General features: G+C 43.0%; 1 protein-coding gene and 1 long non-coding RNA gene across 4 annotated transcripts in view; one reads left to right on the forward strand and one right to left on the reverse strand.

Moving 5' to 3' along the window:
- The window catches only part of LOC310749049, a 13,255-nt gene extending 9,628 nt beyond the window's left edge, over positions 1-3,627 (reverse strand). The window contains exon 1 of one of the 2 annotated variants that reach the window (XR_014541460.1): positions 3,481-3,627. This is a non-coding gene — a long non-coding RNA (uncharacterized lncRNA). Of the gene's footprint in view, positions 1-2,801; positions 3,008-3,480 lie in introns of those variants that run through there. The other variant, XR_014541461.1, reaches the window with a different exon arrangement.
- LOC310748916 (acyl-coenzyme A synthetase ACSM3, mitochondrial-like) lies at positions 1,477-26,957 on the forward strand. Of its 2 annotated transcripts, none has more exons than XM_083585118.1 (14): positions 1,477-1,627; positions 6,350-6,568; positions 7,491-7,701; positions 7,801-8,011; positions 9,751-9,894; positions 10,649-10,805; positions 12,324-12,403; positions 12,983-13,106; positions 15,257-15,337; positions 21,604-21,705; positions 22,750-22,877; positions 23,706-23,805; positions 24,671-24,794; positions 25,906-26,957. In XM_083585118.1, the coding sequence occupies exons 2-14, from the start codon at positions 6,365-6,367 to the stop codon at positions 25,986-25,988; spliced, it is 1,749 nt and encodes a 582-aa protein (XP_083441244.1). In that variant the 5' UTR covers positions 1,477-1,627; positions 6,350-6,364; the 3' UTR covers positions 25,989-26,957. The 2 variants fall into 2 exon arrangements, with proteins under 2 accessions (XP_083441244.1, XP_083441245.1); XM_083585119.1 differs by having other exon boundaries at positions 1,494-1,627; positions 6,439-6,568.
- Positions 26,958-27,576: the final 619 nt, after the last annotated feature.

The following is a 27,576-nucleotide window of genomic DNA, read 5'->3' on the forward strand; positions in this document are numbered from 1 at the left end:
TGATTAACTTGGACGAGGCTCTGCTCTGCAGACCTCTGCAAGTTTGGTATTACAAATGGATGACCAAGTAAAACTAGCAGATCAAAAGTGAGGCATGTTGAGCAATCCCATGCCACTGGATGATCCTGTCCAACTTCCTGGCTACATTTATGTCCACCACTAGTTCCATTCAGTTCATGGTTTGAGTCTTACCCTCCAGAACAGGAGAAAACTTAATCCATCTTCCATGTGACAACCTTTTAGATAATGGAAGATGGCTATCATATCTCCTTTCAGCCTCCTCTTTTCCAGGCTAATCACCAACTCCCTCAACTGTTACTCCCAACGCTTGCTTTCCAGACCCTTGATCAACTTGGTTGCCCTCCTCTGTGTTAGGATATTTCCGTTCCACCTTAAATCTTCAGGCATGATTGTTGTGTGTCACATGCCTGTTTACTCCCAGCACTGTTCTCTCTGGGAACTTCCGTTTTGTATATAGCTTTTGTTCCGGCTTTTTTCCTGGACACGGTGGCAAGCACTCATGTTTTTCCTTTGTTCTGATCTACGTTGAATAAAGCTGTAAATATGCTCTCCTGTCTGAATCTTCCGTTGTGGAGACTGCTGAAAAGGGTGTGCACGAGTCTTGGAACGTCTCTGAGGCTCGTGTTGCTAATTGACTGATGCTGTTCCACGAGAGACCGGTGATCGTCCAGAGATGATGGGGGGGGGCCTGCATGATGGCTCCGTCTCCCTGGCAGCATCCCAACACTCTGCACACATCCAGCTTGTCAATATCCTTCTTAAATTGTGGTGCCCAGAACTGGGACACAGGACTCCAGGTGTGGTCTGACCAAGGCAGAATAGAGCCGGACTATTATTATATGAAATCTAAACAGAACCCCAAGCCAATAATCTGGCTGTTGCATTTTGGACCCATTTAAGTTTTTGAGTTGTTTTCAATGGCTGCCTCATGCATAGTACATTGCAACAACCCAATCTGGAAGTTACCAGAGCATGTAAATAATGTCACAATAGCCTGCATTTCAGTTCACATTTTTTTGTTTTGGGAAGGGTGAATTTGGTAATTAACTTTCAAATACAAACTGAGCTGAACCTCTTCTTCATTACTAAAGAAAATAGTACAAAATGTTGAAAAGCTCTGTGACCTCCTTCAAAAGGAAACCAAACCAGAACCCCAGAACTGATCACCACTTGATTCACCACTTGAAGAACTAGGGCAAGCCCAGCAAGATCTTGAATGAAACAGGAAAGGCCACCGTTTCTACCTTTCAGAGTCAAGGAAAGAGTACCGCCATCTCTGGATTTGCTAAACCTCTCTACTCCATTTTCCCTTATCCAACCTGCATTCCCCAATGACTTTTGAAAAAAAAGGGGGCATATCTTATATTTCAGCATAAATTAATTTGGAGGAAAGAACGGGGGCCTTTTTGCAAATATGTGGCGATCTAGTCAAACATTAACTTTTGACTTACACCAGACGATTCAAGTGAAAGGTTCTCCAATGTCAACCGATGGATCTCTGATAAAAGTTAATGTTAATGTACTGCTTGCTGTTTAATTCAGTTCTCAAAAACCCTGGTGAATTTCCTTTTGGAGTGCTCTCTGCTATTCCAGAGTGTGGGTTGTGGTAAGTTTCTGCATGTTTATACAGAGATTCTAGTTTCTGAGTTGTATAAGGTCCTCTGGGTATGTGTCTAACAATGAAACTATGCTGTTAAAACAATCAGATCTTACATAAAGCATGTAGGTACCAACGGCCAACTAAATATAGTCACAAAAGCAGTCAGTTTGAAATGAGCTGTAACTAATATACATAGATATTTTCCAGTTGTTTCAAGAAAGCATTAGCCACAGCTCAACTAACTAGGAGTGCTTTCAGACTCTTTTTGGGTAGAATTCAGTCACATAGATGCAGATTCAGGATGTGCCATTGATGTTGATTTTGTGCTCTTGCACACCAAACCCAGTTTCCAAAGCCACCGCAAAACTGGATTTAAAAAATAAAAATAAAATAAAAATGCAATAAAGGAATGTGATGGGGAAATGCACTGAGGGGTGTTGAATAACAGTTGCTTGGCATAACATCAGACAATATAAGCAAGTCAGGATGAGTGCTCAGTAAACAACCCCGTCTGCAATCCAATCACTATTGATACTTAATAGACAATGTAGAACCATCCTATATTTCAGCTAGATTATATTTATTTAGAGACTCTTCTTACATGTTACATTCCCATGTTGTTTTTGAAGAATGGTGCTTAGGAAGTAGCTAGAAGCTGCCTGTTTGTACAATGTCAGGATGGTCCAGTCAGTGGTGCTCTTAAGAAGTGGTTTATACATAAGAATGTAAAATGTTGTCAGGGGGTGGATCTACACACTGGGGGGGGCGTGTTATAAATAAGTCAGAAATTAAATCTGCTATGGGAAATCGCTTATAATTTTATTTGCTCTCTGGCGCCATCTGGTGTTGCATGTTTATCACACATTCAAAAGGCTGATTCCAGGTTCTGTAGTTTGCATGGCTGCCAATAGGAGGCCCCACCAACTGCAGCATGAGGAAGAGCGGTGCAGCCCAGCAAGCTGTTTAACAGAGCAAGTGGGGGGGGGCCTTGAAGCACCTGCCCCACTCCATTAAACGTGTCCACAGCAAGGTTTAGCAACCCACTGGGTGAAGTGCCTTCACGCACACACTCACAAATACTACCAGCTTTTGAATTTCACTGCTTGCCCTTTTCACATTTTGTGTGAACAATAATATCATTTGTAGGTATAGCTGGATCTGCAATCCTATATTCACTTACCTGGGAGTAAGTCCTATTTAAGGACGCGGGTGGTGCTGTGGGTTAAATCACAGAGCCTAGGACTTGCCGATCAGAAGGTTGCCGGTTCGAATCGCTGCGACAGGGTGAGCTCCCGTTGCTCGGTCCCAGCTCCTGCCAACCTAGCAGTTCTAAAGCACGTCAAAGTGCAAGTAGATAAATAGGTACCACTCTGGTGGGAAGGTAAACGGCGTTTCCATGCATTGCTCTGGTTCACCAGAAGCGGCTTAGTCATGCTGCCCACGTGACCCAGAAGCTGTACGCCGGCTCCGTCAGCCAGTAAAGCAAGATGAGCGCCGCAACCCCAGAGTTGGCCACGACTGGACCTAATGGTCAGGGGTCCCTTTACCTTTCAGTCCTATTTAACTCAGTGTGGATTACTTCTCGGTAGACATGCCTTCTCTGAAGATGTTTTATTACCAAGATGGCAAGGTCTAACTTCTCAAATCAAGCCTTCCCCTGGACTCTCTCTCTCTCTTTTTCAAAAAAAACTTGTATTTGTACATGCTCTTTTCTTATAATTTCTAACTAAACAAAAATAAACAAAAGTAAAAAATCCAATGAACTAAATTCTAATAAATTAAATTATATGAAAACAGACTTCGGGTCATTTCCCAATGTAAGTTACATTTACAACATTGAATGTACTTATACATCTTACCTTACTCTTACTATAGTTTCTAGTACTTTCTTATAACATATCGTACCGTTTTTCCTTGCTTGGTAGTATTTAATTTCCCTGGATTCTCAATGGATCCATGCCTGCCCCTTCCCCAGAATTCTGCTCACAATTAAATGAAAATTTGAGGAAAGTAGATGAAATTATTATATCTCCTGAGCCTCTCAGTAGAAGCAACACAAACATGTGATTTGATGGTGATGGGGGGGGGGGGAGAGAAAATTGATTTTTCAAAAGCCTCCAGCAAACAGTGAAACAGTCTTTAGTTTTCAGTAATTTGAAAACCAGGCAAGGATATTATACAGGCACTGCTTGCCTGTCCTTAAACTCCCTCTCTGAAAAATATATAATTTCATGTATCAAGGGTTTCCCTTCAGTTATGCTTATTCGTCAGGGACATCAGCATTAAATTAGGACTTTTCAGTGGGGCATGTGGAATTCCTCCTCATATTTATTTATTAAATATATATGCAACTTTTCTCCTGGTGCAGAACCTAAGGCAGCTTGTTGTTTAGTTGCTTAGTTTTGTCCGACTCTTCGTGACCCCATGGACCAGAGCACGCCAGGCACTCCTGTCTTCCACTGCCTCCCGCAGTTTGGTCAAACTCATGCTGGTAGCTTCAAGAACACTATCCAACCATTTCATCCTCTGTCGTCCCCTTCTCCTTGTCCCCTCTATCTTTCCCAACATCAGGGTCTTTTCCAGGGAGTCTTCTCTTCTCATGAGGTGGCCAAAGTATTGGAGCCTCAGCTTCAGGATCTGTCCTTCCAGTGAGCACTCAGGGCTGATTTCCTTCAGAATGGAAAGGTTTGATCTTCTTGCAGTCCATGGGACTCCTCCAGCACCATAATTCAAAAGCATCAATTCTTCGGCGATCAGCCTTCTTGATGGTCCAGCTCTCACTTCCATACATCACTCCTGGGAAGACCATAGCTTTAACTATACGGACCTTTGTTGGCAAGGTGATGTCTCTGCTTACAGCATCAATTAAAACAGATGAAGCTTCCAATTATAAATATTAAAACCAATTAAATAGGTAAACTTTGTTTTAAAAAGCACTGAAAACCATTCAAATTCTTGCACACACTCAAAAGAACATCACCCACCTCAGAAGACCCCATCAGTTCATGGTCAAAGGCCAGTTGGAACAAAGAAATCTTTGGCTGGCAGCAAAAGGAAAGTCCAGAGGGGGCCAGCCTAGTCTCATGGAAGAGAGTTCCACAATCTGGGAGCAACCACCGAGAAGGCCCTCTGACTTTCTCGCCCAATGTGCTACAAAAGTGGCAGAACCGAGAGAAATGCCTACAGAAAGCATTCTTTTTTAAAGGGACCAAATGTGTACTAAATGTGTCCTTTAGAGAAAAGTGCGCCCAAATATACATATAAATGCAGAACTGTTGAGAAAGTCGGGTATGTTGACCTGGAAAAGAGAAGACTTAAATTATAATATTAATAATAAATTTTTATTTATTCCCGGTTCAGAAAACCAGGCTCAGGGTGGCAAACAACAAATTTAAAACACTTAATTGATGTAACCAAAAACAGCATAAAATACAGTATAAAACGTGAATAACAATAAATTCAGAATTCAAAAATCAATTTAGGGGGGAAATCCATCCAATAAACATTAGATGATCACCAGGGCTAGCTGGCTAAATTAGTTCTATTTGGGCCAGTGAGACCAGGGGAGAATTAGCTGTGAGATCCCAGATGTTATGTACTGAGGTTCTCAGCCTGGGCCAGCAGGGGGATACTGTAGATAGTTTTCACTCAGGTCCACATATGCAAATAAGGAATTGAAAGTGACGTTCACTGATTGGATAGTTACAGAAAGTTGTTACTGTTGCCTTGTAGTTGAGCTCTATATAAGCAGGTTGGCTGAGCCCTTCAGCCCAGTTCTGCTCTGGCCTGTGAATAAACAAGAGCTGTTTGAAGAATCGCTGTATCGTCTGATATGTTCACCCACAACTTAACACCAGAGCGGGTAATCTTCATGAAAAGGGAAGGGGGGGAAGGAAGGGGAATAAAAGATCAGGCTAAGTTCAAATTGAAAGAGGTGAAAGGATGGCCACCTTCAAATATCTGAGGGGCTGTCACAAAGAAAATGGAGCAAGCTGGTTTCCTGCTGCTCCGGAGCGTAGGCCCTGAACCAACGGACCCAAATTACAAGAAAAGAAGTTCCGACTAAACATCAGGAAGAACTTTACAATGGTAAGAGCTGTTCAACCCTGGAGTGAGATGCTTCAAAAGGTGGTGGGATCTCCTTCATTTAATTTTTTAAAAACCAGAGATTGGATGGCCATCTGTCAGGGGTCCTTTAACTGTGATTCTTTCACTGCAGGGGCTCTGTCTAGATTAGGGTCACTTCCAACTCTACAATTCTCACATTCCAGGATTCTTTGAGGCTGGAACCCGGCCCAGCAGCAAATTGGCAACTGGAACATTATCAGCTCCCATTTTCAACACTGAAAGAGCTATATAGAGCAGGTTTCGTCAACCTTGGCCCTCCAGATGTTTTTGGCCTACAACTCCCACGATCCCTAGCTAGCAGGACCAGTGGTCAGGGATGCTGGGAATTGTAGTCTCAAAACATCTGGAGGGCCGAGGTTGAGGAAGCCTGATATAGAGCAACTCTGAATTCTCACCCCTAAGACACATTCTGGCTATGGAGTGAAGTTGCATTTCCATTGGAGTTCCACTTTGCACTTTTGTCACTGGAATTTATTCAATGCATACATATTTTTCTGTCATTGGTGTTTCGTTTTTGTTCTTGAGCAGAATCTTGAATTATCATGTTTAATTCTTTTTTTTTCCTTTTTTTTCTCTTTTTTTTTTTGGTTTTCCATAAAGGCAAGAATTGTTTTCATGGCAGGGGCAAGGAAGCTTCTCTCCACAATTCCAGTTTTAAAGTCTTTTAGTGCTTTCAAATTGCCTTGTAGAATCATGAGTCAACCTTGCAGTGGATCTCCATTTCTGGATTTCTCAGACACTGAAGCCCTCTACAAAAATGTGCCAGAGCATTTTAATTTTGCACATGATGTCCTGGATCAATGGAGCCAAAAGGAAAAGGTAAGGGACTGTATCTGTCATGATTTCCTAGTATTATCAGTCAGTCGTGCTGATCTTTATTGTTTATAGCAAACGGTCATTGAATATATATCTCAAAACAAACTATATGTCAACAAAACATAAATTAGCATTACTTTTCAGCAAATCATCAAAACCTAAAGTTGCAAATTTCCCCATTTCATTTACATTAAGAAGTGAAGTCCCTTTGGTAGTCAAAACTGTTTTGAGTCAATAAAAAAGAGTAGCATGAACACTTTTTCACTGCTAGCTAGAGTTGAGAAAAGTTGTCCTGTTTGGCTTTTCTCAGTTTCTCATTTTTCCTGTCTTAAATTCAGTTCTCAACATTTCCCCCTCAGCTTACAAACCCATTCTGCCTCCTGCCTAAATATGTCTGCATAGAATTCATCAGTATTTTAGTGTGAAAGTTCTTGTCTAACCCTTACATCCTCTGGTTTTTTTCATTTTCCCTTATTTAACATGCCAAGTGATGTTCAAAATTCTGAATGTTTTTGTATGTTTCCTTTTCCTTTGTATAAATGGCATTAAGATTGTTACTTGAAGTCTGCTTAATTCATTTCTGTTGTCCTGAGGACTTGAATTTACAGAGTATCAGATATGTTGCAAATTTTGTCTGTAGATAGTCTAGCTTCAGCTGTTTATGGGGATGCTACATCTATAGTTTGATTAATTTTATGCCTACTTGCTCAAAAACAGTAGGCATAAAATTAATCAAACCATAGATAAAATATGAAACAGGATGTAAGGGATAGTTTGATTTTATTGGTGTCTTCTTTGGAATATTTTATAGGGTTCTCTGTAAACCGCTGAGAAACCTTTCGCTGATTATTTGGTATAAAAATCTTGTTAGAGAGATAGCTAAGTAAAATAGCTTCCATTTTTTTTCATCCTTTGTGCCTGATAGGATAGAAAGAGACCTTCCAATCCTGCTCTTTGGTGGGTAAGTGGGAAAGGCGAGGAGGTGCGGTGGAGCTTTGAGGAGCTGGCATTCTTAACCAGGAAAGCAGCCAACGTCCTCTCCAAGGCTTGCAATCTGCAGAAGGGAGACCGAATCGTCATCATCCTCCCCAGGGTGCCTGAGTGGTGGCTGATCACTGTGGGCTGCATCAGAGCAGGTCAGCCAGGTCCTCTCTGTGCTAGGAGCCGACAGAAAGATCCATTTTTGCTGTGTCTTCCTCTCCTCTCTTTTTAATCACACTTTGTTTTGCTCCTAGGTGTCACCTTCATCCCAGCCACGACCCTATTGACTGCTCAAGACATCTTGTACCGGCTCCAAAAGTCTCGGGCCAAATGTATAGTTACAAACGACGCCTTGGCTCCATTGATCGACTCTCTTAAATCTGATTGCCAGTTCCTGAAAACTCGGGTGTTGGTCTCCAAAGGCACCAGCAGAGAAGGATGGCTGAACTTCCATGACCTGCTGAAGTGAGAATCTCTGCTGCCTTGTAAAGCAAGTCAGGGATAAGTCAAAGAGTGAGATAGAAAAACCTGGTGTCTGCAGTATTCATCACCTATGTCAGAGCCGCCCGAGGTCCCAGCTCACAAAGGACCAACGCTGCTTTGTTGTTAAGTACAAAAGTCTTTATTGAAGTTCAGTTTCACTTCCAGAGCCGCAGCGTGCAGCTCTACGTCTCAAACTTTAGACCGCTGAAGCTCCGTCTGAGTCTCCTCCCCCTTGACACCAATTTAAGACTCTAGCCTTACTCCACCTCTTCCTCTGTTCTTTCCGCCTCTGGTTCCGCCTGTCTGTTGGGGTCTCGCCCTTTCTAGACTCTTCTGACGCTGAATCCCCTGAGCCTTCCCCCTCCCTCCGGCGGGCTTTAGGAGCTGGTTCCCCATCCGGGTCTCCTGCTGTCCCCCGCGCCTGTATATTTGAACTTGGCGCGCGCGCCCAGCCAGCAACTTTCCTCCTGACCGTTTCACTGCTGCTGTCACTGCTTCCCCCTCTGGGGGGGCTAGCTGCAACTGACCTCCCCTCCGTTGGAGGCGTGGTCAGCCCTGACTCACTTTCTCTCCCCGCTGGAGGAGACGCTGGCCCTGACACATGTGACTCTTCCCCCCCACTACGCTCTGGTGGGGAAACTGGTCCTGATCCCCCGCTGCTCCTTTGGTGTTCCCCGCTGGCTCCTTGTTTCTGGTGCGTCCCCCCTGGGACCCCCCTTGCCCTGACCATCGGCGCCCCCTTCTGGGAATCTTCTGATTCGCTGGAGAAGCTCATGGAATCTCTCGGGCCACTGTCATACTCCCCTACGCTGCCCTCGGATTCTTCCCCTTCGCTCTCCATTTCCTCTCTCCCCTGTGCTCCTGCTCCTGAGCCCCTGACATCCTACATCAGGAAGATGGCCAATTACTTGCGAACAGTTGTATAGCGGACAAAAGTGTATACAAAAATATGTATTTTGGGAGGAATGTCAACTAAAATGTTGCAGAATTTTCACGGGATTGGTTTTTTTAAAAAGTACAGTGGAACCTCGGGTTACGTACCGGCCTCCTTATGAACGCTTTGGGTAATGAGCTCCGCTAACCCAGAAGTAAATGCTCCTGGTTGCGAACTTTGCCCCGGGTGTGATGGGAGGTAGCGTGGCGGCAGCGGGAGGCCCCATTAGCGAAAGTGCACCTCATGTTAAGAACGGTTTCATGTTAAGAATGGAACTCCGGAACAAATTAAGTTTGTACAGTGGTACCTCGGGATGTGAACGGGATCCGTTCCGGAGCCCCATCCGCATCCCAAATGGAACGCAAGACACGACGGCACGTCTGCACGTGCGCGGGGCGTGTTTCGCCACTACCGCACATGTGCGTGACATCATTTTGAGCGTCTGTGCATGTGTGAGCAGCGAAACCCGGAAGTAACACGCTCCGTTACTTCCGGGTTGCCGCGGAGCGCAACTCGAACACGTTCAACCCGAAGTGCATTCAGCTCGAGGTATGACTGTATATGAATCACAAGCTGATTCAAAAATGTGAGGAACTTGAGTTAATTTGAATGGAGTATCTTGGATGAGGTCTTCCCACTGCAACATTTTATTGCAGTTCGTACTTATTCGTTTTCTATTGGAATCCTAATTTCCCAGAACACCTTAAATTTACAAGATCACAGACCATTGATTTTGATTGCATCTACTCCATTCTTACTACTTGCCTACTTTTCTGTTTTTTTAAAGTGCTGCAGACGGTGATCATCAGCCTGTCAAAACAAGGAGTCAAGATCCAATGACCATCTACTTTACCAGTGGAACCACGGGTTATCCCAAAATGGTGGAACACTCCTGCAGCAGTTTGGGGATTGGGCTGACAGTTGTTGGAAGGTATCTATCTCTTTCTAAATCTTCAGGGCAACAAACACAACAGAAAATCCTGTGGCAGTTTAAAGAATGACTATTTAATTGTGGTAGGGACGCGGGTGGCGCTGTGGGTTAAACCACAGAGCCTAGGACTTGCCAATCAGAGGGTCGGCAGTTCGAATCCCCGTGGCAGAGTGAGCTCCCATTGCTCAGTCCCTGCTCTTGCCAACCTAGCAGTTCGAAAGCACGCCAAAGTGCAAGTAGATAAATAGGTACTGCTCCGGCGGGAAGGTAAATGGCGTTTCCGTGCACTGCTCTGGTTCGCCAGAAGCAGCTTAGTCATGCTGGCCACATGACCCGGAAGCTGTTCGCCGGCTCCCTCGGCCAATAAAGCAAGATGAGCGCCGCAACCCCAGAGTCGGTCACGACTGGACCTAATGGTCAAGGGTCCCTTTACCTTTACCTTTATTTAATTGTGGCAAGAACTTTGATAGGCATGATGAAGTGTTTGTTTTAAGCTTAAGGCACAATAAAACTCCAGTTCTTAGTCATCCAATGGAGAGCCCCCAGCACAACTTTTTAAAGTAAGTGCACATTACCACAGCTTTGAACCATTTCCATCTCTCCACCTCCCCCATTCTTGCACCTGCTGTCCTTTAAGTCTTAAAATCAAAAGATCTGATGCCATATCTTTTCACCCTGTCTAGTTTGTTCCTCAAACATAAGTAAGTCTAATAAATGTAACTGAGCAGTCGTCGTGTTTGCCTCCTTATTACAGGTACTGGATGGACCTGAATCCTTCCGATGTGATCTGGGGTTTCTCTGACACAGGCTGGATCAAATTTGTCTTCAGCAATTTGTACCCTACGTGGATCCAAGGGGCGTGTATCTTTCAGCACGGCATGCTCCAGTTCGAGCCAACGACTGTTCTCAATGTAAGGCTAACGTTGCCTTATTCAAAAGGCAGGAAGCATTGGGGCAGAAGACCAAGGTGTTTGGGGAAGTTGCTCTGCCAACAGAGATCCTGAGTTTACTCCTTGAGCTCCAAACCCAGAAGAGTGGTTGAGAATTTGCTTTGGATTTGGATTTGGATTTGATATCCCGCTTTATCACTACCTGAAGGAGTCTCAAAGTGGCTAACATTCTCCTTTCCCTCCCTCCCTCACAACAAACACTCTGTGAGGTGAGTGAGGCTGAGAGACTTCAGAGAAGTGTGACTAGCCCAAGGTCACCCAGCAGCTGCATGTGGAGGAGCGGGGAAGCAAACCCAGTTCCTCAGATTACAAGTCCACCGCTCTTCACCATTACACCACGCTGGCTCTAGACAGCATTCAGAAGGTTCTAGGTTCAATGACATCTCTAGGTAGGGCTGTGAAAGATTCCCTGTCTGGAACCCTGTGGAGTTGCTTTCAATCAGCGTAGACAAAGCTAAGCTAGATGGACCAATCTGATGCAGTATAAGGCAGTTTCCTATACGTACTCCATAATAGCCTTGCCTGCCTTGCAAGAGCTTTCTGGGGTCTCCAACAGAGGTCTTTCCCCAATACCTCCTATCTCATCCTAGGGGTGGAGAACATTTGTCAGCATCAAGGCCCACGTAACCTTCTGGGCAGTATCCCAAGTTCCACTTGCCAGTGGTGGGTGGGGCCAAAGGGGAAAGTTAGCAGAGTAATAAATGTAAATTGAATGTACAATGAGGTATTTTCTACTCACTCATTTGCTTCTCTTCCTCCACTCTGGAAGTTCGAGAGCCAGTGTGGTGTAGTGGTTAAGAGCGGTAGACTCGTAATCTGGGGGACCGGGTTTGTGTCTCCGCTCCTCCACATGCAGCTGCTGGGTGACCTTGGGCCAGTCACACTTCTTTGAAGTCTCTCAGCCCCACTCACCTCACAGAGTGTTTGTTGTGGGGGAGGAAGGGAAAGGAGAATGTTAGCCACTTTGAGACTCCTTCGGTTAGTGATAAAGCGGGATATCAAATCCAAACTCCTCTTCTTCTTCTTCTTCTTCTTCTTCTTCTTCTTCTTCTTCGAGATTAAGGGAACATCCTAGCCAGGCAAAAGATCCAAGAAGGGTGCATAGCAGGGCCAGGGAGGGCTGTGGCCTGGAAAGAGTTGGAGATGTAGCTGGGGAGCATTCCAAGGGCCGGATAGAAAGGTCTGAAGGGCCGCATTCTGCCCCAGTCTGAGGTTTCCCAGAGAGGCTAAGAATTTAACTGGGAATCTTCTGCATTCAAAACTCTTCCCGCTGAGCAGTGTTCCCTCTCCAGACCACAATTCACTCTTTTTGAGGGAGGCAGGAAATCTGTTTCCTCCATTTCTTGGTAGAAGTAAAAACAACAATTCAGCCTTGCAGGAAAATGTTTCCGACAAAAAGTTAAAAATCAGAAATCAACCCTTGTGAGACTTCTGGAATCACATGGTGCCATAGGAATGTGTTTGTGTTTTCCCCTCTAGACCCTCACCAAGTATCCCGTGACAACTTTCTGTGGCCCCCCAACTGTTTATCGTATGCTTCTGCAGCACAACGTTGGAAGGTACAGCAAACACTGCATGGTAGCATCTGTGCATTTTAAAACTCAGCACTAACTTCCTGCTTTTTTAAAAAGTGCACTTCCGAGTCCCTCTGCCTGGGTTTACAGAATCATAGATTCACAGAACTGCGGAGTTGGAAAGGACACTGAGTGTCATCTAGTCCAACCCCCTGCCTGTTTTTTCTTCCTTTTGTTTTAGCTTGTTTCCTATTAAATTCATCTCATTATTTATATTTCTTGCTTCCTTTGGAAATATTTCATAGAATCTTAGAATTGTAGTCGAGGGATGCCCCAAGGCTCACCTAGTCACACCCTCTGTGATTTCATTTTCCATTTCTTTATTTCTTGCATTTACAATATTTCCATTTTCTACTTCTTGCTTGCACTTGATAACATTTATTTTTTTAATTTCTGAACTCAATCCCACCCTAACCTGAGCGTTGGCCAAGCTGTCCAGGACTGATGGGCATTCAAGTCCAACATTACACCAGCACTAGGTGTGCTAACTGGGATGCTATTGTACGCCTTGCTACAGAGGCAATAATCACTGTTGACTCCAAGCTTCTTCATACCCTCATGCAGATACAAGTTCAAGAGCCTGAGACGGTGTCTGAGCGGTGGGGAAGGCAACAGCCCTGAAGTGATGGAGCAGTGGAAAGCACAGACAGGAGTGGGAATCCGTGAAGGCTATGGGCAGACAGAAACAGTATGTTGGCCTTTGGCCATGTATCTATAGACAACAACAATAAACCTATGGTTACGTGAAACATACTCAATAAACACACAAGATGTAACCGGCTGTAAAGCTAAAGGTAAAGGGACCCCTGACCATTAGGTCCAGTCGTGGCCAACTCTGGCTCATCTCGCTTTATTGGCCAAGGGAGCTGGCGTACAGCTTCTGGGTCATGTGGCCAGCATGACTAAGCTGCTTCTGGCAAACCAGAGCAGCACACGGAAACGCCGTTTACCTTCCCGCCGGAGCGGTACCTATTTATCTACTTGCACTTTGACGTGCTTTCGAACTGCTAGGTTGGCAGGAGCAGGGACCGAGCAACGGGAGCTCACCCCGTCATGGGGATTCAAACCGTCAACCTTCTGATCAGCAAGTCCTAGGCTCTGTGGTTTAACCCACAGCACCACCCGTGTCCCTATAACCGGCTGTACTTTTGAATAAATAAGGTATACTATTCATTGTATCAAATTGTAGATTTCAACGGAAGTTCAACAGAAAAAGCAGAAGACCCAGTGGATCAGTTCATTCTCTAGTCAGTTCATGCAAGAATTTCTGGAATATTAGCCTTGTTTCACAACCACTACTATGCTATAAGATCCACTATCCTGTAATATTACATATGAGCCTGTTCTACTGATGAAGCCTAGTATGGCGAAACAAGGCTAATATTCCAGAAATCCTTGTCTTAGACTCTGAAAGGATTCTGTGGAACTGTAACAACCCTTCATGTGGATATTGAACTCTTTGAACAGACAGGTAGAATATATACTTTTACATGTATGGACCTTATGCATGAACTGAGTAGAGAATGACTAGAGAATGAGCTGATCCACTGGGTCTTCTGCTTTTTTCAGTGAACTTTATGAGATTTCCGTTGAAATCTACAATTTGATACAATGAATAGTATACCTTATTTATCATGTATCTATAGAATCATAGAATCACAGAATTGTAGAGTTGGAAGGGAGCCCAATGGTCATTTAGTCCCCCCACTGCGATGCAGGAAACTTGCCTACAGCCGTCCCCGTGTGGGCTCGAACCGCCAACCTTCTGGTTAACAGCCAAGCGCAGCTGGCCCATTGTGCCAGCAGAAGCTTATCAAATCCAAATGCATGCTTTCCCCAAAACGCCCCACCTGAGAGAATCCATATTGGAGAGAATGGAATGGAGTGCCCTGGAAAAGGGCATGGCTGGCTGGTTGGAACCCTGTATAGAAAAAGTATACCTGAAGGAACATCTCCACCCCCATTGTTCAGCCCCGTCACTGAGATCCACCTCCGAGGGCCTTCTGACAGTCCTCTCTCTGTAAGTGATAAAGTTACAGGGAGCCAAGCAGAGGGGCTTCTTGGTAGTGGCACCGAGCCTGTATAATGCCCTCCCATCAGATGTCAAGGAGACATCAGATGTCAAGGAAACATCTAAAACACAACTTTTAGAAGACCTCTGAAGGCAGCCCTGTACAGTGGTATCTCGGGTTAAGTACTTAATTCGTTCCGGAGTTCTGTTCTTAACCTGAAACTGTTCTTAACCTGAAGCACCACTTTAGCTAATGGGGCCTCCTGCTGCCGCCGCACCGCCAGAGCACGATTTCTGTTCTCAACCTGAAGCACTATTTCTGGGTTAGCGGAGTGTGTAACCTGAAGCACATGTAACCTGAGGTACCACTGTATCAGGAAGTTTTTTTTTAATGTTTGACATTTTATTATGTTTTAATATGTACTGGGAGCAGCCCAGAGTGGCTGGGGAAACCCAGCCAGATGGGCGGGGTATAAATAATAAAATTGTTGTTGCTGTTCCATGCTGCAACTTCTCCTGCAGACTCTAGCTTGTACAGTCCCTCACTCCAGTGGTGTAGCGTGTGCGGTGCAGGGGGGGCCGGCCGCACCGGGCGCAACATCTGGGGTTAGGGCAAATCCATGGGTTAGGGGACACAAATTACTTGCCTTGCCCCGGGTGCTGACAACCCACGCTACGCCACTGCCTCACTCAGCTATGGCCCTTCCCCAAATCTGTAAACGGAAGATAGATAAAGTCAACTGAAAATTCTCTAATCTGTTAAAAACCATAGTTTCAAATAGTGAGAGAGAGAAACCTAATTGAACATTTACCATTTCTATACACAGACTATGTTGTGTTCGACTAGGAGAGATATGAAAGTCAAGCCTGGCTTTGCTGGAACGCCAGCTCCTCCCTTTGATGTCCAGGTAGGAATATTTATAATGCAGGGAAGCCATAAGAGTCAGCCATAATAGGGACTTCCGGTTAGCGCCGGCGCTTAATGGCGGATCTCAACCGGAGCTCCGGGAGAGATCTGCTTCGCGGGTTCGGGTCCTGTCAGCTACGGCGAAGCGGGGACCCTTAAAAATCACAGGCGCGTTGCCTGTGAACTGGAGACTCGGCGGGCACCTTTGCGCCCCCCCGACGCTGCGAAATAGCCTTTTTAAAGGCTCCGGAGCAGCGGAGGGGTCTTGGAGCGGTGCTGAGAGTCGTCTTCACCCAGCCTGCGAAGCGAAGCCGCGTCGCCATTAGCGGAGAGCGCTGACTTCTTCCCGTGAAATTGGATTAAAAGAACAACTATCCGTGAGTAGGATTGACTGCTAAAGTATAAATTGGACTCTAAAATAAAGAAATTGGGCACCGAGACGGATAAGCACTAAAAAGGAAGTCTGCTTTCCGTTCTATAGCAAGATCAAAGCGAAAGGCACTCTAGCTGTAACTGCTTGAGAGGAAACTTGTGGGAATTAAGAAATCCACCACCAAAGCAAAGAACTCCCCCCCCCCGAAGGCAGGAGGGGGGGGAAGAAGATTTTAAAAGTGTTTCCCTGCCAATTTAAAAGAATTGGATTAAGTACCGCTGCTCTTTAACCTGGGATCGGACTGCCGGAGAAAAGGAACCGGCTAAGGACTGTTGCTATAAGAAGCTAAAAAGTATCTTAAATTGACTTTGGTTACTTCCAATTTGAAACACTGTTTCTGTGGTATTACAAAGTTACTTATAGGACACTATTGATTGGGATCCCCTTGAAAGAGAAAAGAAAAATTGAAAGGGACTAGGAAACTTTTATTCCTTTTTTTTTTTTGAAGAGTGTGGGATTATTTTGAGAAGCATAGAACTGACTCTACGCCCTCTAGAGGACCTACAAATTGTTTCAGCAACAAGTGGAGTTTAAAATTTGAGAACTTTTGTTTGTGAGCTCCAAAGTCTGGGAATGACCTTGACTAAAAGACTTTGTTATGGCAGATGGTAAAGAGAAAGGGGATTTACAAGAAACAACCTTGAGATCTGGCAGACAATACAAAATTGACCCTTTCATGCAAAGAAGGGCTTCTGTAACAGGAGCCTCTGGAACTATAGTGGCTGCAAAGCCAAAAGTGAAAGCAATGTCTACAGAAGAATCATTTGCTAAGGTATTGGAGAAGATAAATGACTCTTTGGAGGAACTAAAAAAGCAAGGTGCGGAGACTAAATTGCAAGTTGCTGAAACTAAAGTACAAGTTGCTGAAACAAATAAAAAAATTGAAGAAATCTCTGGGAAAATTGACCTAAATACTAAAAGTATAACTGACCTAGGGAATAAAGTGAACTCAAATGCAGAAGCAATTGGGAAATTATTGGAAGATTCATCTATAACACGAAAGATAGCTGAGGAAGCTAAGGAAATTGCAACTGCTGCGGAGGAAAAATTTCCACCAGTTTACAAGAAATTGGACGAATATGAACTGGCACTCTCTATGCAGGATATGCAACGCAAGGAGAGGAACCTAAGGATCAGACTTGTGCCGGAAAAGGAAGGAGACAACTTGGTGGATTATTTGACAAAAGAATTTTCTGATTTTTGGAAGCAGGAGTTGAAGAAAGAGGACTTTAAGATAGAAAGTGCATTTAGATTGGGAACAAGACAGAAGAAGAATCGACCCAGAGATTGTCTTATTACTTTAAGATCAAAGGAGGAGCGAGATAAAATACTGAACCTGCACTACCAAACAGCCCTTCGAATTGAAGACTTTTTTATTGAGATTTTTAAAGACATCCCTAAGAGTATCTTGGACGCAAGAGGACATTATAAGGACCTGGTGACACTGCTGAAGAAGAACTACATACCATTCAGGTGGGAATTTCCCCAAGGCTTGTCTTTTAAATATAAGGGAAAGAAGAGAAGAATAAAGACTGTAAGTGATAAAGACAAGTTCTTGGGAGAGCACGAAGAAGACCTACAGAAAGAGACATTTCCAGGACAGGGGCATCCATCACTGGACACGAACACGGCACCACCGACGGACGAGGAACAAAAACAGGGAGCTGTAGGAGGAAGGAGTAAATAATCCCATCATGGCTCTGCAACTTCTAACCTGGAATTGTAACGGCTTAAACATTCCCAGGAAGAGAAAAAGTATATTTCATGCCTTAAAGAAAGACCAATTGGACTTGATTTGCCTACAAGAGACCCACGTGACAAGAGCACACAGAAAATTACTAATAAATAAAAGACTGGGACAGGAATTTATATCTTCAGACAGAGTAAAAAAGAGAGGAGTGGTGATCTATGCAAAAGAAAAATTGCAACCGAAACAAATCTTTAAAGATGATCAAGGAAGATATTTGGCAATTGAAATTCAATCTCAAGGAGAGAAGTATTTGATAGTGGGAATCTATGCACCAAACGAAGGGAAAGCTGAATTTTTTAAGAAGTTGCATGAAATCTTGATGGACCATATGGATTACAACTTAATTTTGATGGGAGATATGAATGGAGTAGTTTCAACAAATATGGACAAGGCACAAAGACAGGTAATAACAAAAGATGGAAGACTACCAAAGACTTTTTTTGAAATGACTGACAATATGGACTTGATTGATATTTGGAGAACAAAACACCCATTAGAAAGAGAGGGAACCTTCTTTTCTGAAGCCAAAATGACATGGACAAGGATTGACCAAATCTGGGTGACTAGCAGTATGGCTCCGAACATAAAAAAAGTAGAAATCTGCCCAAAAACTTTCTCCGACCATAATGCTGTAAAGATGGTGATGCGGCAAACAACAACTGGTTCCTTCAGATGGAGAATGAATGACACCTTATTCAGAGATGAGGAGATCTGCAAGAAGGCCCAAAAAACCTTGAAAGACTATTTTGAAATCAACTTAAGGTCTGAAGTAGAAAAAAGAATAGTATGGGACGCAAGCAAAGCTGTGATGAGAGGGTTTTTGATTCAGCAAAATACTTTAAAGAAGAGAAAGCAAAATGAGAAAAAGGAGAGAATTTTGGAAAAGATAAAAGAAGGGGAAAAACAATTAAGATCGAAGCCAAAATCCCAAGAGATTTTAAGAGAAATCAAATTTCATCAAACACAATATATGGAACTGATGAATCAAGAATTAGAGTGGAAAATTAAACAAATGAGACAAAAGACCTTTGAATCTGCTGATAAATGTGGCAAGTTACTGGCTTGGCAAATAAAGAAGAGACAAAAACTCAACACGGTAACAAATATAGAAGTGGAAGGAAAAAACATAAGCAACCCAGCGGAAATTAGGAATTGTTTTCAGAACTACTTTAGACAACTTTACACACAAGGGCCGCAGAAAGAAATGGACATACAACAGTTCCTCGAGGAAAATGGGCTGAAAAAGGTTTCGCAAGAAAGTAAGACAATATTGAACCAGGAGATATCAGCACAAGAAATAGAAGATGCCATTCAAGGCATGACGCTGGGCAAATCCCCCGGACCGGATGGACTGACTTCCAAATATTACAAAGTTTTGAAGGAAGGGTTGATACAACCTCTGAAGGAAGTCTGCAATGAGATTATGGAGGGGAAAAGGGCACCCGATACGTGGAGAGAGGCCTACATTACACTTATACCAAAGACAGAGACTGAAAAGACCCAACTTAAAAACTACCGACCCATCTCGTTATTGAATGTGGATTACAAAATCTTTGCTGATATTTTAGCAAAGAGACTGAAAAGAGTTTTGATGGAGGAGATTCACGGGGACCAAGCGGGCTTTCTCCCAAAAAGGCATTTGTCGAACAATGTAAGGAATATAATTGACATTTTGGAAAAGCTGGAAGTGAACATAAACACTAAAGCTGTTTTGATATTTGTGGATGCCGAGAAAGCCTTTGACAACATTTCTTGGAGTTTTATGTTGAAGAACCTCCGGGGGATGGGGGTAGGCCAAGGGTTTGAGAATGGTATAGGTGCAATATACTCTGAACAGAAAGCCAAACTAATTGTAAATAATGTGGTTACAGAAGAGTTCAAGATTGAAAAAGGGACACGTCAGGGGTGCCCTATCTCCCCACTACTTTTTATATCGGTCCTGGAGGTTTTGCTTAATATGATTAGGAGGGACCAGTTGGTTAAAGGGATTCAGGTCGGAGCTAAACAATATAAACTGAGAGCATTTGCAGATGACTTAGTACTTACATTACAAGAGCCAGAAGCTAGCACGAAAAGAGTTTTGGAAATAATTCAAGAGTTTGGTCAAATGGCAGGATTTAAATTGAATAAGTCTAAGACAAAGGTTTTGGAGAAAAATTTGACACAGATAGAAAAGGAAAGGTTTCAGAACGAGACAGGGTTAACTGTGGTTAAAAAAGTGAAATATTTGGGTATAAATATGACAGCTAAAAATGTGAATTTGTTTAAAGATAATTATGAAAAAACTTGGAGAGAAGTGAAAAAAGATTTGGAGATTTGGTCCAACTTAAAGCTTTCCTTGTTAGGCCGTATTGCAGCTATAAAGATGAATGTATTGCCAAGAATGTTGTTTTTGTTCCAAGCATTGCAAATAATTGATAAAATGGATTGTTTCAAGAGGTGGCAAAAAGACATATCTAAATTTGTCTGGCAGGGCAAAAAGCCCAGAATTAAATTTAAGATATTAACGGATTCAAAGGAAAGAGGGGGGTTTGCCCTGCCAGACTTTAAACTTTACTATGAAGCGGCAGCTTTCTGCTGGCTGAAAGAATGGCTACTTCTTGAAAACACAGACATTTTGGATTTGGAAGGTTTTAATAACATTTTTGGGTGGCATGCATATTTGTGGTATGACAAGGTTAAAGCACATAAAAGTTTCAAAAATCATATTGTCAGAAAAGCACTATTAAATGTCTGGGTCAGATATAAAGACTTGCTGGAAAATAAAACTCCAAGGTGGCTGTCGCCAATGGAAGCTAAGGCAGTTAAAAAGTTAAATATGGAGTCCAAGTGGCCAAGATACTGGGAAATTTTGGAAAAGGAAGGGGACAAATTGAGATTGCAGAGTTTTGAGAAATTAAAAGGGAAGGTGAGAGACTGGTTGCACTATCATCAAATAAATGAAGCGTTTAAACTGGACAGTAAAATTGGCTTCCAGGTGGAAAAATCAAAATTGGAGACAGAACTGTTAGAACCCAGTACTAAGAATTTGTCCAAAATGTACAATTTGCTGCTGAAATGGAATACACAAGATGAAACGGTTAAATCAGTCATGATTAAATGGGCTCAGGACATTGGTCATAATATTTTGTTTGCTGATTGGGAAAAGTTGTGGACCACCGGGATGAAATTTACGGCATGTAATGCCTTAAGAGAAAACATTATGAAAATGATATATAGGTGGTACATAACCCCAGTCAAGCTTGCAAAGATTTACCATTTGCCTGACAATAAATGTTGGAAATGTAAAGAAACTGAAGGTACATTTTTTCATCTTTGGTGGACTTGCCCGAAGATTAAGGCATTCTGGGAAATGATCTATAATGAACTTAAAAAGGTATTTAAATATACTTTCCCCAAGAAACCAGAGGCCTTTCTCTTGGGTATTGTCGGCCAAGGGGTGTTAAAGACGGATATAACTTTCTTTATGTATGCTACAACAGCAGCTAGAATACTCATTGCGAAGTACTGGAAGACGCAAGAACTACCCACACTGGAAGAATGGCAGATGAAGGTGATAGACTATATGGGCTTGGCAGAAATGACGAGCAGAATCCGAAACCAGGGAAGAGAAGCAGCGCAAGAAGAATGGAAAAAATTCAAGGACTATTTAAAGAAATATTACAAAGTTAATGAAAGTTAGAATGATGTTGGACTGGAAAGTAAATGGTTACTATTAGCAATGGTTAAGACAAGGAGAATAAGGAAGAATAGTCTAAATTTAAATTAAAATAAGGGAAGATTTGCTGAACAATCGATAAGAATTTGGAATACAGAAAGGGGAGGCATGAGGAAGTCGGGGAAGATAGGATATGAAATTAGGATATGAAATGATACATGTTTTTTGTTTTGTTTTTGTTTTTGTATGTTTATGTTTGTTGTATTGTGTTTATATGGAAAAATAAAAATATTATAAAAAAAAAAAAGAGTCAGCCATAATAACCCATGTTGCTTGAGTAAACACTGTGATGTGCCCCTATTGCTCAACTAATGAGACAAAACAGAAAAGCTCACATAACTGACGCTTGGGGTTCCATCTTTCTAGATAATAGATGAACATTGCAATCGCCTACCTTCAGGGGAAGAAGGAGACATTGCTGTTAAAATCAAGCCCAAAAGGCCCCTGGGTCTCTTCACCTGCTATGTGGTAAGAAAGGAACCCTCTCAAATGATGGGGGAGCCTCCAAGGAATATAACAGAGGTGGGGGACCTTCCAGATGTTCCTGACTGGACCTCCCATCATCCCTCTCCATTGACCATGATTGCAAGGACTGTTGTAGTAGAGCAACATTTAGAGGACCACCCCTAGAATATTGGGTCCTTTTTCAGCAGATGTTAATAAGGCTGGGTGGGGGACTTACAAACCCGTAAAATGCAAAGCAAGCTGGCAATCAGTTTAAATCATTTGCGGAGAACTTTTGTCCCTCCAGATGTTGCAGAACTACAACTCCCATCAACCCCAGAAAGCACAGCAAGCAAGCTGGGGATGATGGGGATTGTAGTTCAGGGCCAAAGGTTCCCTACATCTGGTTTAAACCAAATAAGTAAGGGAAAATATGATGGAGCAAAAATTGCTAGGAGAGTTCATACATCAAAAATTGTGGGGGGGGGGGGTTTACCCCACCTTACTGAAAAAACAGGTCAGGAACCATAGCAGTGGATCATCCCATTTAACAACAGAATGCCTGGGTAAGCAGAAATGTCTTAGCCTGATGTCTAAAAGCTGGTAATGATGGTGCCAGGCATGTTTCCCTGGGGAGAGCATTCCAGAAACAAGGGGCCACCACTGAAAAAGCCCATTCTTGTGTTGCCATTGTCTGCACCTTCCTTGGAGAAGGCACTCAGGGAAGGGCCCCTGCTAATGACAGCAGAATCCATGTAGTTTGATAGAGAAAGATATTAGCCATCATGGCTATATGCAATCTCCAGGACCAGAAGTGCCATGAGTTGTATTCCATGCTAGTTCTTTGCAGCTAACCAAATGTGAAAGCGCAAGCGTCTCTGTGTTAACCAAATGCAAAAGCCAATTTTTATCCAGGAAAGCACTCTATTTGAGATCTTAGAACGTTCAGCCTGTGTTGCTAGATCTGTGTTGGGCCCTTCCCAGATGCAGGATACCAACTGATGTTGCAAGAACCAAGAGATGAATGTGCCTTTGTAGCTTTGTTGATCTCTGCTGCATTGTTCTTAGGATGACCCTGAGAAAACAGCTGCAACAGAGCGTGGGAACTTCTACATCACCGGTGACAGAGGGTTCATGGACGAAGAGGGATACATCCAGTTTGTGGCAAGAGCTGATGACGTTATCTTGTCCTCTGGGTACGCTTATTTTGTAAAACACTTGGCACAGCTGTTTTTTTTAGTCGTGCCACAAGTATCTGCAATGCAAAAGTTGCAACACCATTAAAAGACTAGAAATCAAGCCAGCCCCTTCCCTGGTAAAGTAACATCCATTCCATACATTTAAAGCTCATTTATTTCCCCAAAGAATCCTGGGAACTTCAGCTTGTTAAGGGTGCTGGGAACTCTAGCTCTGTGAAAATTAAACTACAGTTGCCGGGGTTCTTTGGGGGAAGCTGTGGGTGGTATTCAACTAAGTTTTACTCAGCGTAAGCCCACCGAAATTAAGAAACATGACTAAGTTAGGCCCATTCATGTCCATATGTGTGCTCTAAGTAAAATTTAGCTGAATGATACCCTATGCACTTTCAATTCAAAGTAACGCTAAGGAGATGCTTCTATAACCAGAAGTGTTTCTGTTTGTCTCACAAAGCAATCTCCCCTCTTGTCTCCATGCACTGTTCTGGGGTTTCACCTGACAGGTCCCGGTCCCCCCCAGCACACTTGGGGGTCTAGGGAGTGGAGAGAGGGGGGAAGCCCTATTCCACTACCAGAAACCTTTGTGCTGGCTTACACTCATGGGACCGTGCAGATGAATCCTTGCCCCTGGGGTGATGGGAGTTATAGTTGAGCAATATCTCGAGGGTCAAAGTCCTCCCCACACCTGAACAGGGTGAGATCCAATCTTAGCCCTATTCAGAGTAGACCCATTGAAATTAACAGACCTATGTTAACCATGTTAGCACACACGAAGCTCTGCTTCAGGATGATAGCTTGCCAAGATCTAACTTCTCCTTCAAATCTGAGGTATCGCATTGGGCCATCGGAAGTAGAAAATGCCTTGATGGAGCACCCGGCGGTGGCAGAAGCAGCCGTCGTCAGCAGCCCAGATCCCGTCCGAGGAGAGGTACGGTAATCCTCCTCCTCCTCCTCCTTTTCTTCTTCTTCTTCAATATGTTTGTATTGAAAGATTTTCACTAAGTAACAAAAATACATCCAGTGTCTCTATTTTCAAATCGTTGAGTCCTTCATATAGGTCAGTTACAATCAGTTTGAGACATTTTTGTTATAGGCAATGTGGTTTGTAGGGGACATGCAGCTCCACCTGTAGTATAAGCATGGAAATTGGAAGTTAAGGCTTCTGTGTTCCTGCTCAGTCTGTGGTCCAGGAGCTAAGTGTGGATGGGCAGCTTCTAGGTCTCTGCGCTTCCTTCTGAGGGTTGTTCATCTTTGGACTGGTCAGCCCTTCAAATACTGCAGGGCCAATGGTACCCCACACCTGAAAAAAGGGCACCTTCACAATAGAGGGCTATCCCAGGACATCCTAGGAGGAATGAGTCTCATCTTGCTTCCTCCCTGTTTCGTTTTCTATGTACAGCAGGGGGCGGATGTGTGTGTGCAAGAGAGCATTCAGTGATGTCTGAGCCCCCACCAGCTGCCTCAGGTGGGATAGTCCAGACCTACATTCCCCATCTCTGCAAGAGCTAGGTTTTTGTCAGAGATGGAGGCGAGCACAGTTGATAGCATCATAGAAAGTTTCCTTATTCTGAGCCAGGCCATTGGTTCATCTAGCCTAGTATTGTCCTCACAGACTGGCAGTGGCTCTCCAAGTTTGCAGGCTGGGTTCTCTCACAGCCCGACCTGGAGAAGCTGGGATCTTCTGCAGGCAAAGCTCTAACCACTGAGCTACAGCCCTTCCCCTCATTTCCTCCCCTTTCACACACACAAGCACGGCTATCCATTAACCTTGCCTCCATTCGCCTTAATTGTAGGTTGTGAAAGCTTTCGTCGTCCTGTCGCCAGTTTATCAGTCACATGACAAAGAACAATTAATTCTTGAACTGCAAACACATGCCAAGAAAGTGACAGCTCCTTACAAGTACCCCCGAAAGGCAAGTACAGTGTTCAGAATTACTCGGCGTCAGTCACTGGATCTTGGGTGAAGGGAGAGACAATGTTCTTAAGAATGGATTAGGAATGATTGTAGCCTAGCAATGCTTCCAGACTCTGGTTTCAGACAAGAGTCACATTTCAAAGCAAAATTACCTGATTTGTGCTGTCCTTTGAAATTTGTGCTGTCCTTTGAAATTTGAATTTTACGATGCAGTTGTCCAATGGAGTTGTGCATTGAAAATGCATATACTGGAGTAAATTTGCACAGAAGTGCAAAAATGCATTATATTAAGGGGAGCTGATTTGCAAAAAATAAATAAAAATGTTTATATCTGAAGAAATTTGCACACAAATGGTCGTGAATTTTCATGTGCACGTTTAGAAATGTTAATTCGCAAACTGATATTGAAATGTGAAGAGTTGAATTTAAGACTGGAAAAATGAGGAAATGAGATAAATCAAAATTGACATATTCACCTGTCCTCTGGTTGCTGGGGATTGAACCTGAGACCTTTTGCATGGGAAAAAAAAGACGTGTTCTGCCACTAAGCTACAATCCCTCTCCAATGGCTCCTATTTAAATGTGTATTATCTCTCTGAATATATATTACTGTTATAATCCACCCTTTACCAGTAGGTCTCAAGCTGGGTTACAACCATTTAAAATCCAAAATTAAAAACTTTAAACCTACTTTAAACAAACTTTTAAACTCCAAGTTTGATATATTTCAACTGCCAGAGACCACTGCAGCATTAGGGGAAGTGTGAAGTCAGTACATTTGTCCAAGACATGCAACTCGGGTCATTTCACAAAGGAATTTGCAACGCCTGAATTCCTCAACCATTCACATGCAGAAATTCAGCTGTTGTAGCTTTTTTGCTGCGTGGAGCTGAAAGGAGGGTCAAAAACTTCCATTGCTAAGCCTCGGCTGCCATACCCCAGATTCAAGGCCCAGGAATCTTTCCAGGAGAGGCGGGGACAGCTGGTCATCCTGTGTTTTGTTAAGACTTGGGTTAAGATTCCTCTGTTCCACAAAAGTTGACTAAATGCAACTCCAAAAAAAGTTGATGTGCTCAGTTTATCTCTCTTTTTTTAATCCTTCAAAACAGATAGAGTTTGTTCAAGACCTACCCAAGACAATTTCTGGGAAAATCCAGAGGAAGGAGCTGAGGCTGAAAGAGTGGGGGAAAGCCTAAGGAGACTCTGAAGCTATCAAAAAAGGACCGGTTGTCACAACAATATCACAGATGGATAGATGATGATGCTCCATTTGCCTTGGTGGCTCTTGGGTTGCCATCATTGTACAAAATTCTAGTGTCTCTCGTGGCTCTGAAATAGGAATTTACAGCCTATGGGATATTAATTGGCCTGTTGGTGTCCTTCATGGTCACTTAAGTTTCTTTGCTGTATTATAAATTAATGGTTAATTATTGAAATGTTAGTGCTGTAAATGGTATTATGATTTTAATTATGTATTGTGGTTATTGTGTTGCTGCTTTTGGGGTGTTACTCTTTTGTAAACTGCTTTGGATACAAGTTTGCAGAAAATGCAGTATAGAAATAACGTCATGATTATATTATATCGTTATTATTTTATCATTATGAGCTGAAGAATTTCTCCTCTCCTGTCAGTATGTATATATCAGTATTGTCTTGACATATCTTAGGGAAGTAGCAAGGACTATATAATGCCAATAGGAATAAATATGGAAAGTTGGTTTACATAAAATAGTGTCTAATGAATAAAATGGCTTAGTAGCTTACACTGCCGTTGCAGAAAAATAAAAGAGCAATCTCATGAATTGTTACAACTTACACAATATATTCAAACCTGCATTGCAAGGACCAGAAGCATAAATCACAGGTGATGAACCTTGGGCCTTTCAGATGCTACTGGACCATAGCTGTCAATGTTTCCCTTTTTTAAAGGGAAATTCCCTTATTCCGAATAGGATTCCTCGCAAGAAAAGGGGAAAGTTAACAGCTATGTACTGGACTCCAAACTCATCAGCCCCACCCTTGAGTTCCTTTACCAATAATTCAGGAATTTTCACCACTGTAACTAAGCCAAATTTTACTGTCTGTGTTTTCTGACTGGTGTATGGAAAAGCACATGAACCTGACCTTTAAAGAGTTTGTAAGTAAACTAATTTTAACTTGCTAAATGTGTGATCGTTTTCTATGCTAGGGGAAGAGAGGAACTTTGGATGAAATGTAGAAGGGCGTATTTTAAAGGTCTAACAGTCTATATTTCCACACTTTGCTTTGCTGCATATTATGTGATTTTAAATGTCTGCTGGAGTTCTCTAACCAAAGAGTAGTTGCCCAAAGCCTAGACCTTGGCATCCAAGAATTATCTTTTTATACCATTTCCCCCCACCCCTTGCCACAACACTTTTTGGTCTAACTGGAATCATGTGTCATCATAAGATTGTTTTGAAGTTAAGCTCAAAGCTCAAAGACTTTAAGTTCTGCAACTGGATGACCAGGTAGTTGAGTCAACCCAGTTGGATACTTCACCCACATATCTGAGGAAATAGATGCTGGTTTATGAAGGCTTATGTCTTATTTTCTTTTTTTAATAAACACAGTCTTTAATGTGCCACAGACCCTTTTGTTCCCCTGACCCTGATACCACAGACTAACACAGCTACCTCTCTTCTATTTATTTATTTTTAACATGCAATTTAGACAAACAGAAACAGACAAAACTGCTTTAAAGAGTGGGTGAGAGAGGTGGGTTTTGTGAGCAAATGCAAGCTTATTCAGCTGGCAAGCTTGAGC

Source organism: Podarcis filfolensis (genome assembly GCF_964270895.1).
Source record: "Podarcis filfolensis genome assembly, chromosome: 14".
NCBI classification, from domain to species: domain Eukaryota; kingdom Metazoa; phylum Chordata; class Lepidosauria; order Squamata; family Lacertidae; genus Podarcis; species Podarcis filfolensis.

What these genes read in the sequence shown, in the direction of transcription:
- LOC310748916 (XM_083585118.1), top strand. Translation starts at nt 6,365, where the DNA reads ATGGCAGGGGCAAGGAAGCTTCTCTCCACAATTCCAGTTTTAAAGTCT. An exon ending in CAGATCCCGTCCGAGGAGAG is followed by an intron (nt 23,806 to 24,670) that starts GTACGGTAATCC and finishes CCTTAATTGTAG; the next exon opens with GTTGTGAAAGCTTTCGTCGT. An exon ending in CAAGTACCCCCGAAAGGCAA is followed by an intron (nt 24,795 to 25,905) that starts GTACAGTGTTCA and finishes CAAAACAGATAG; the next exon opens with AGTTTGTTCAAGACCTACCC.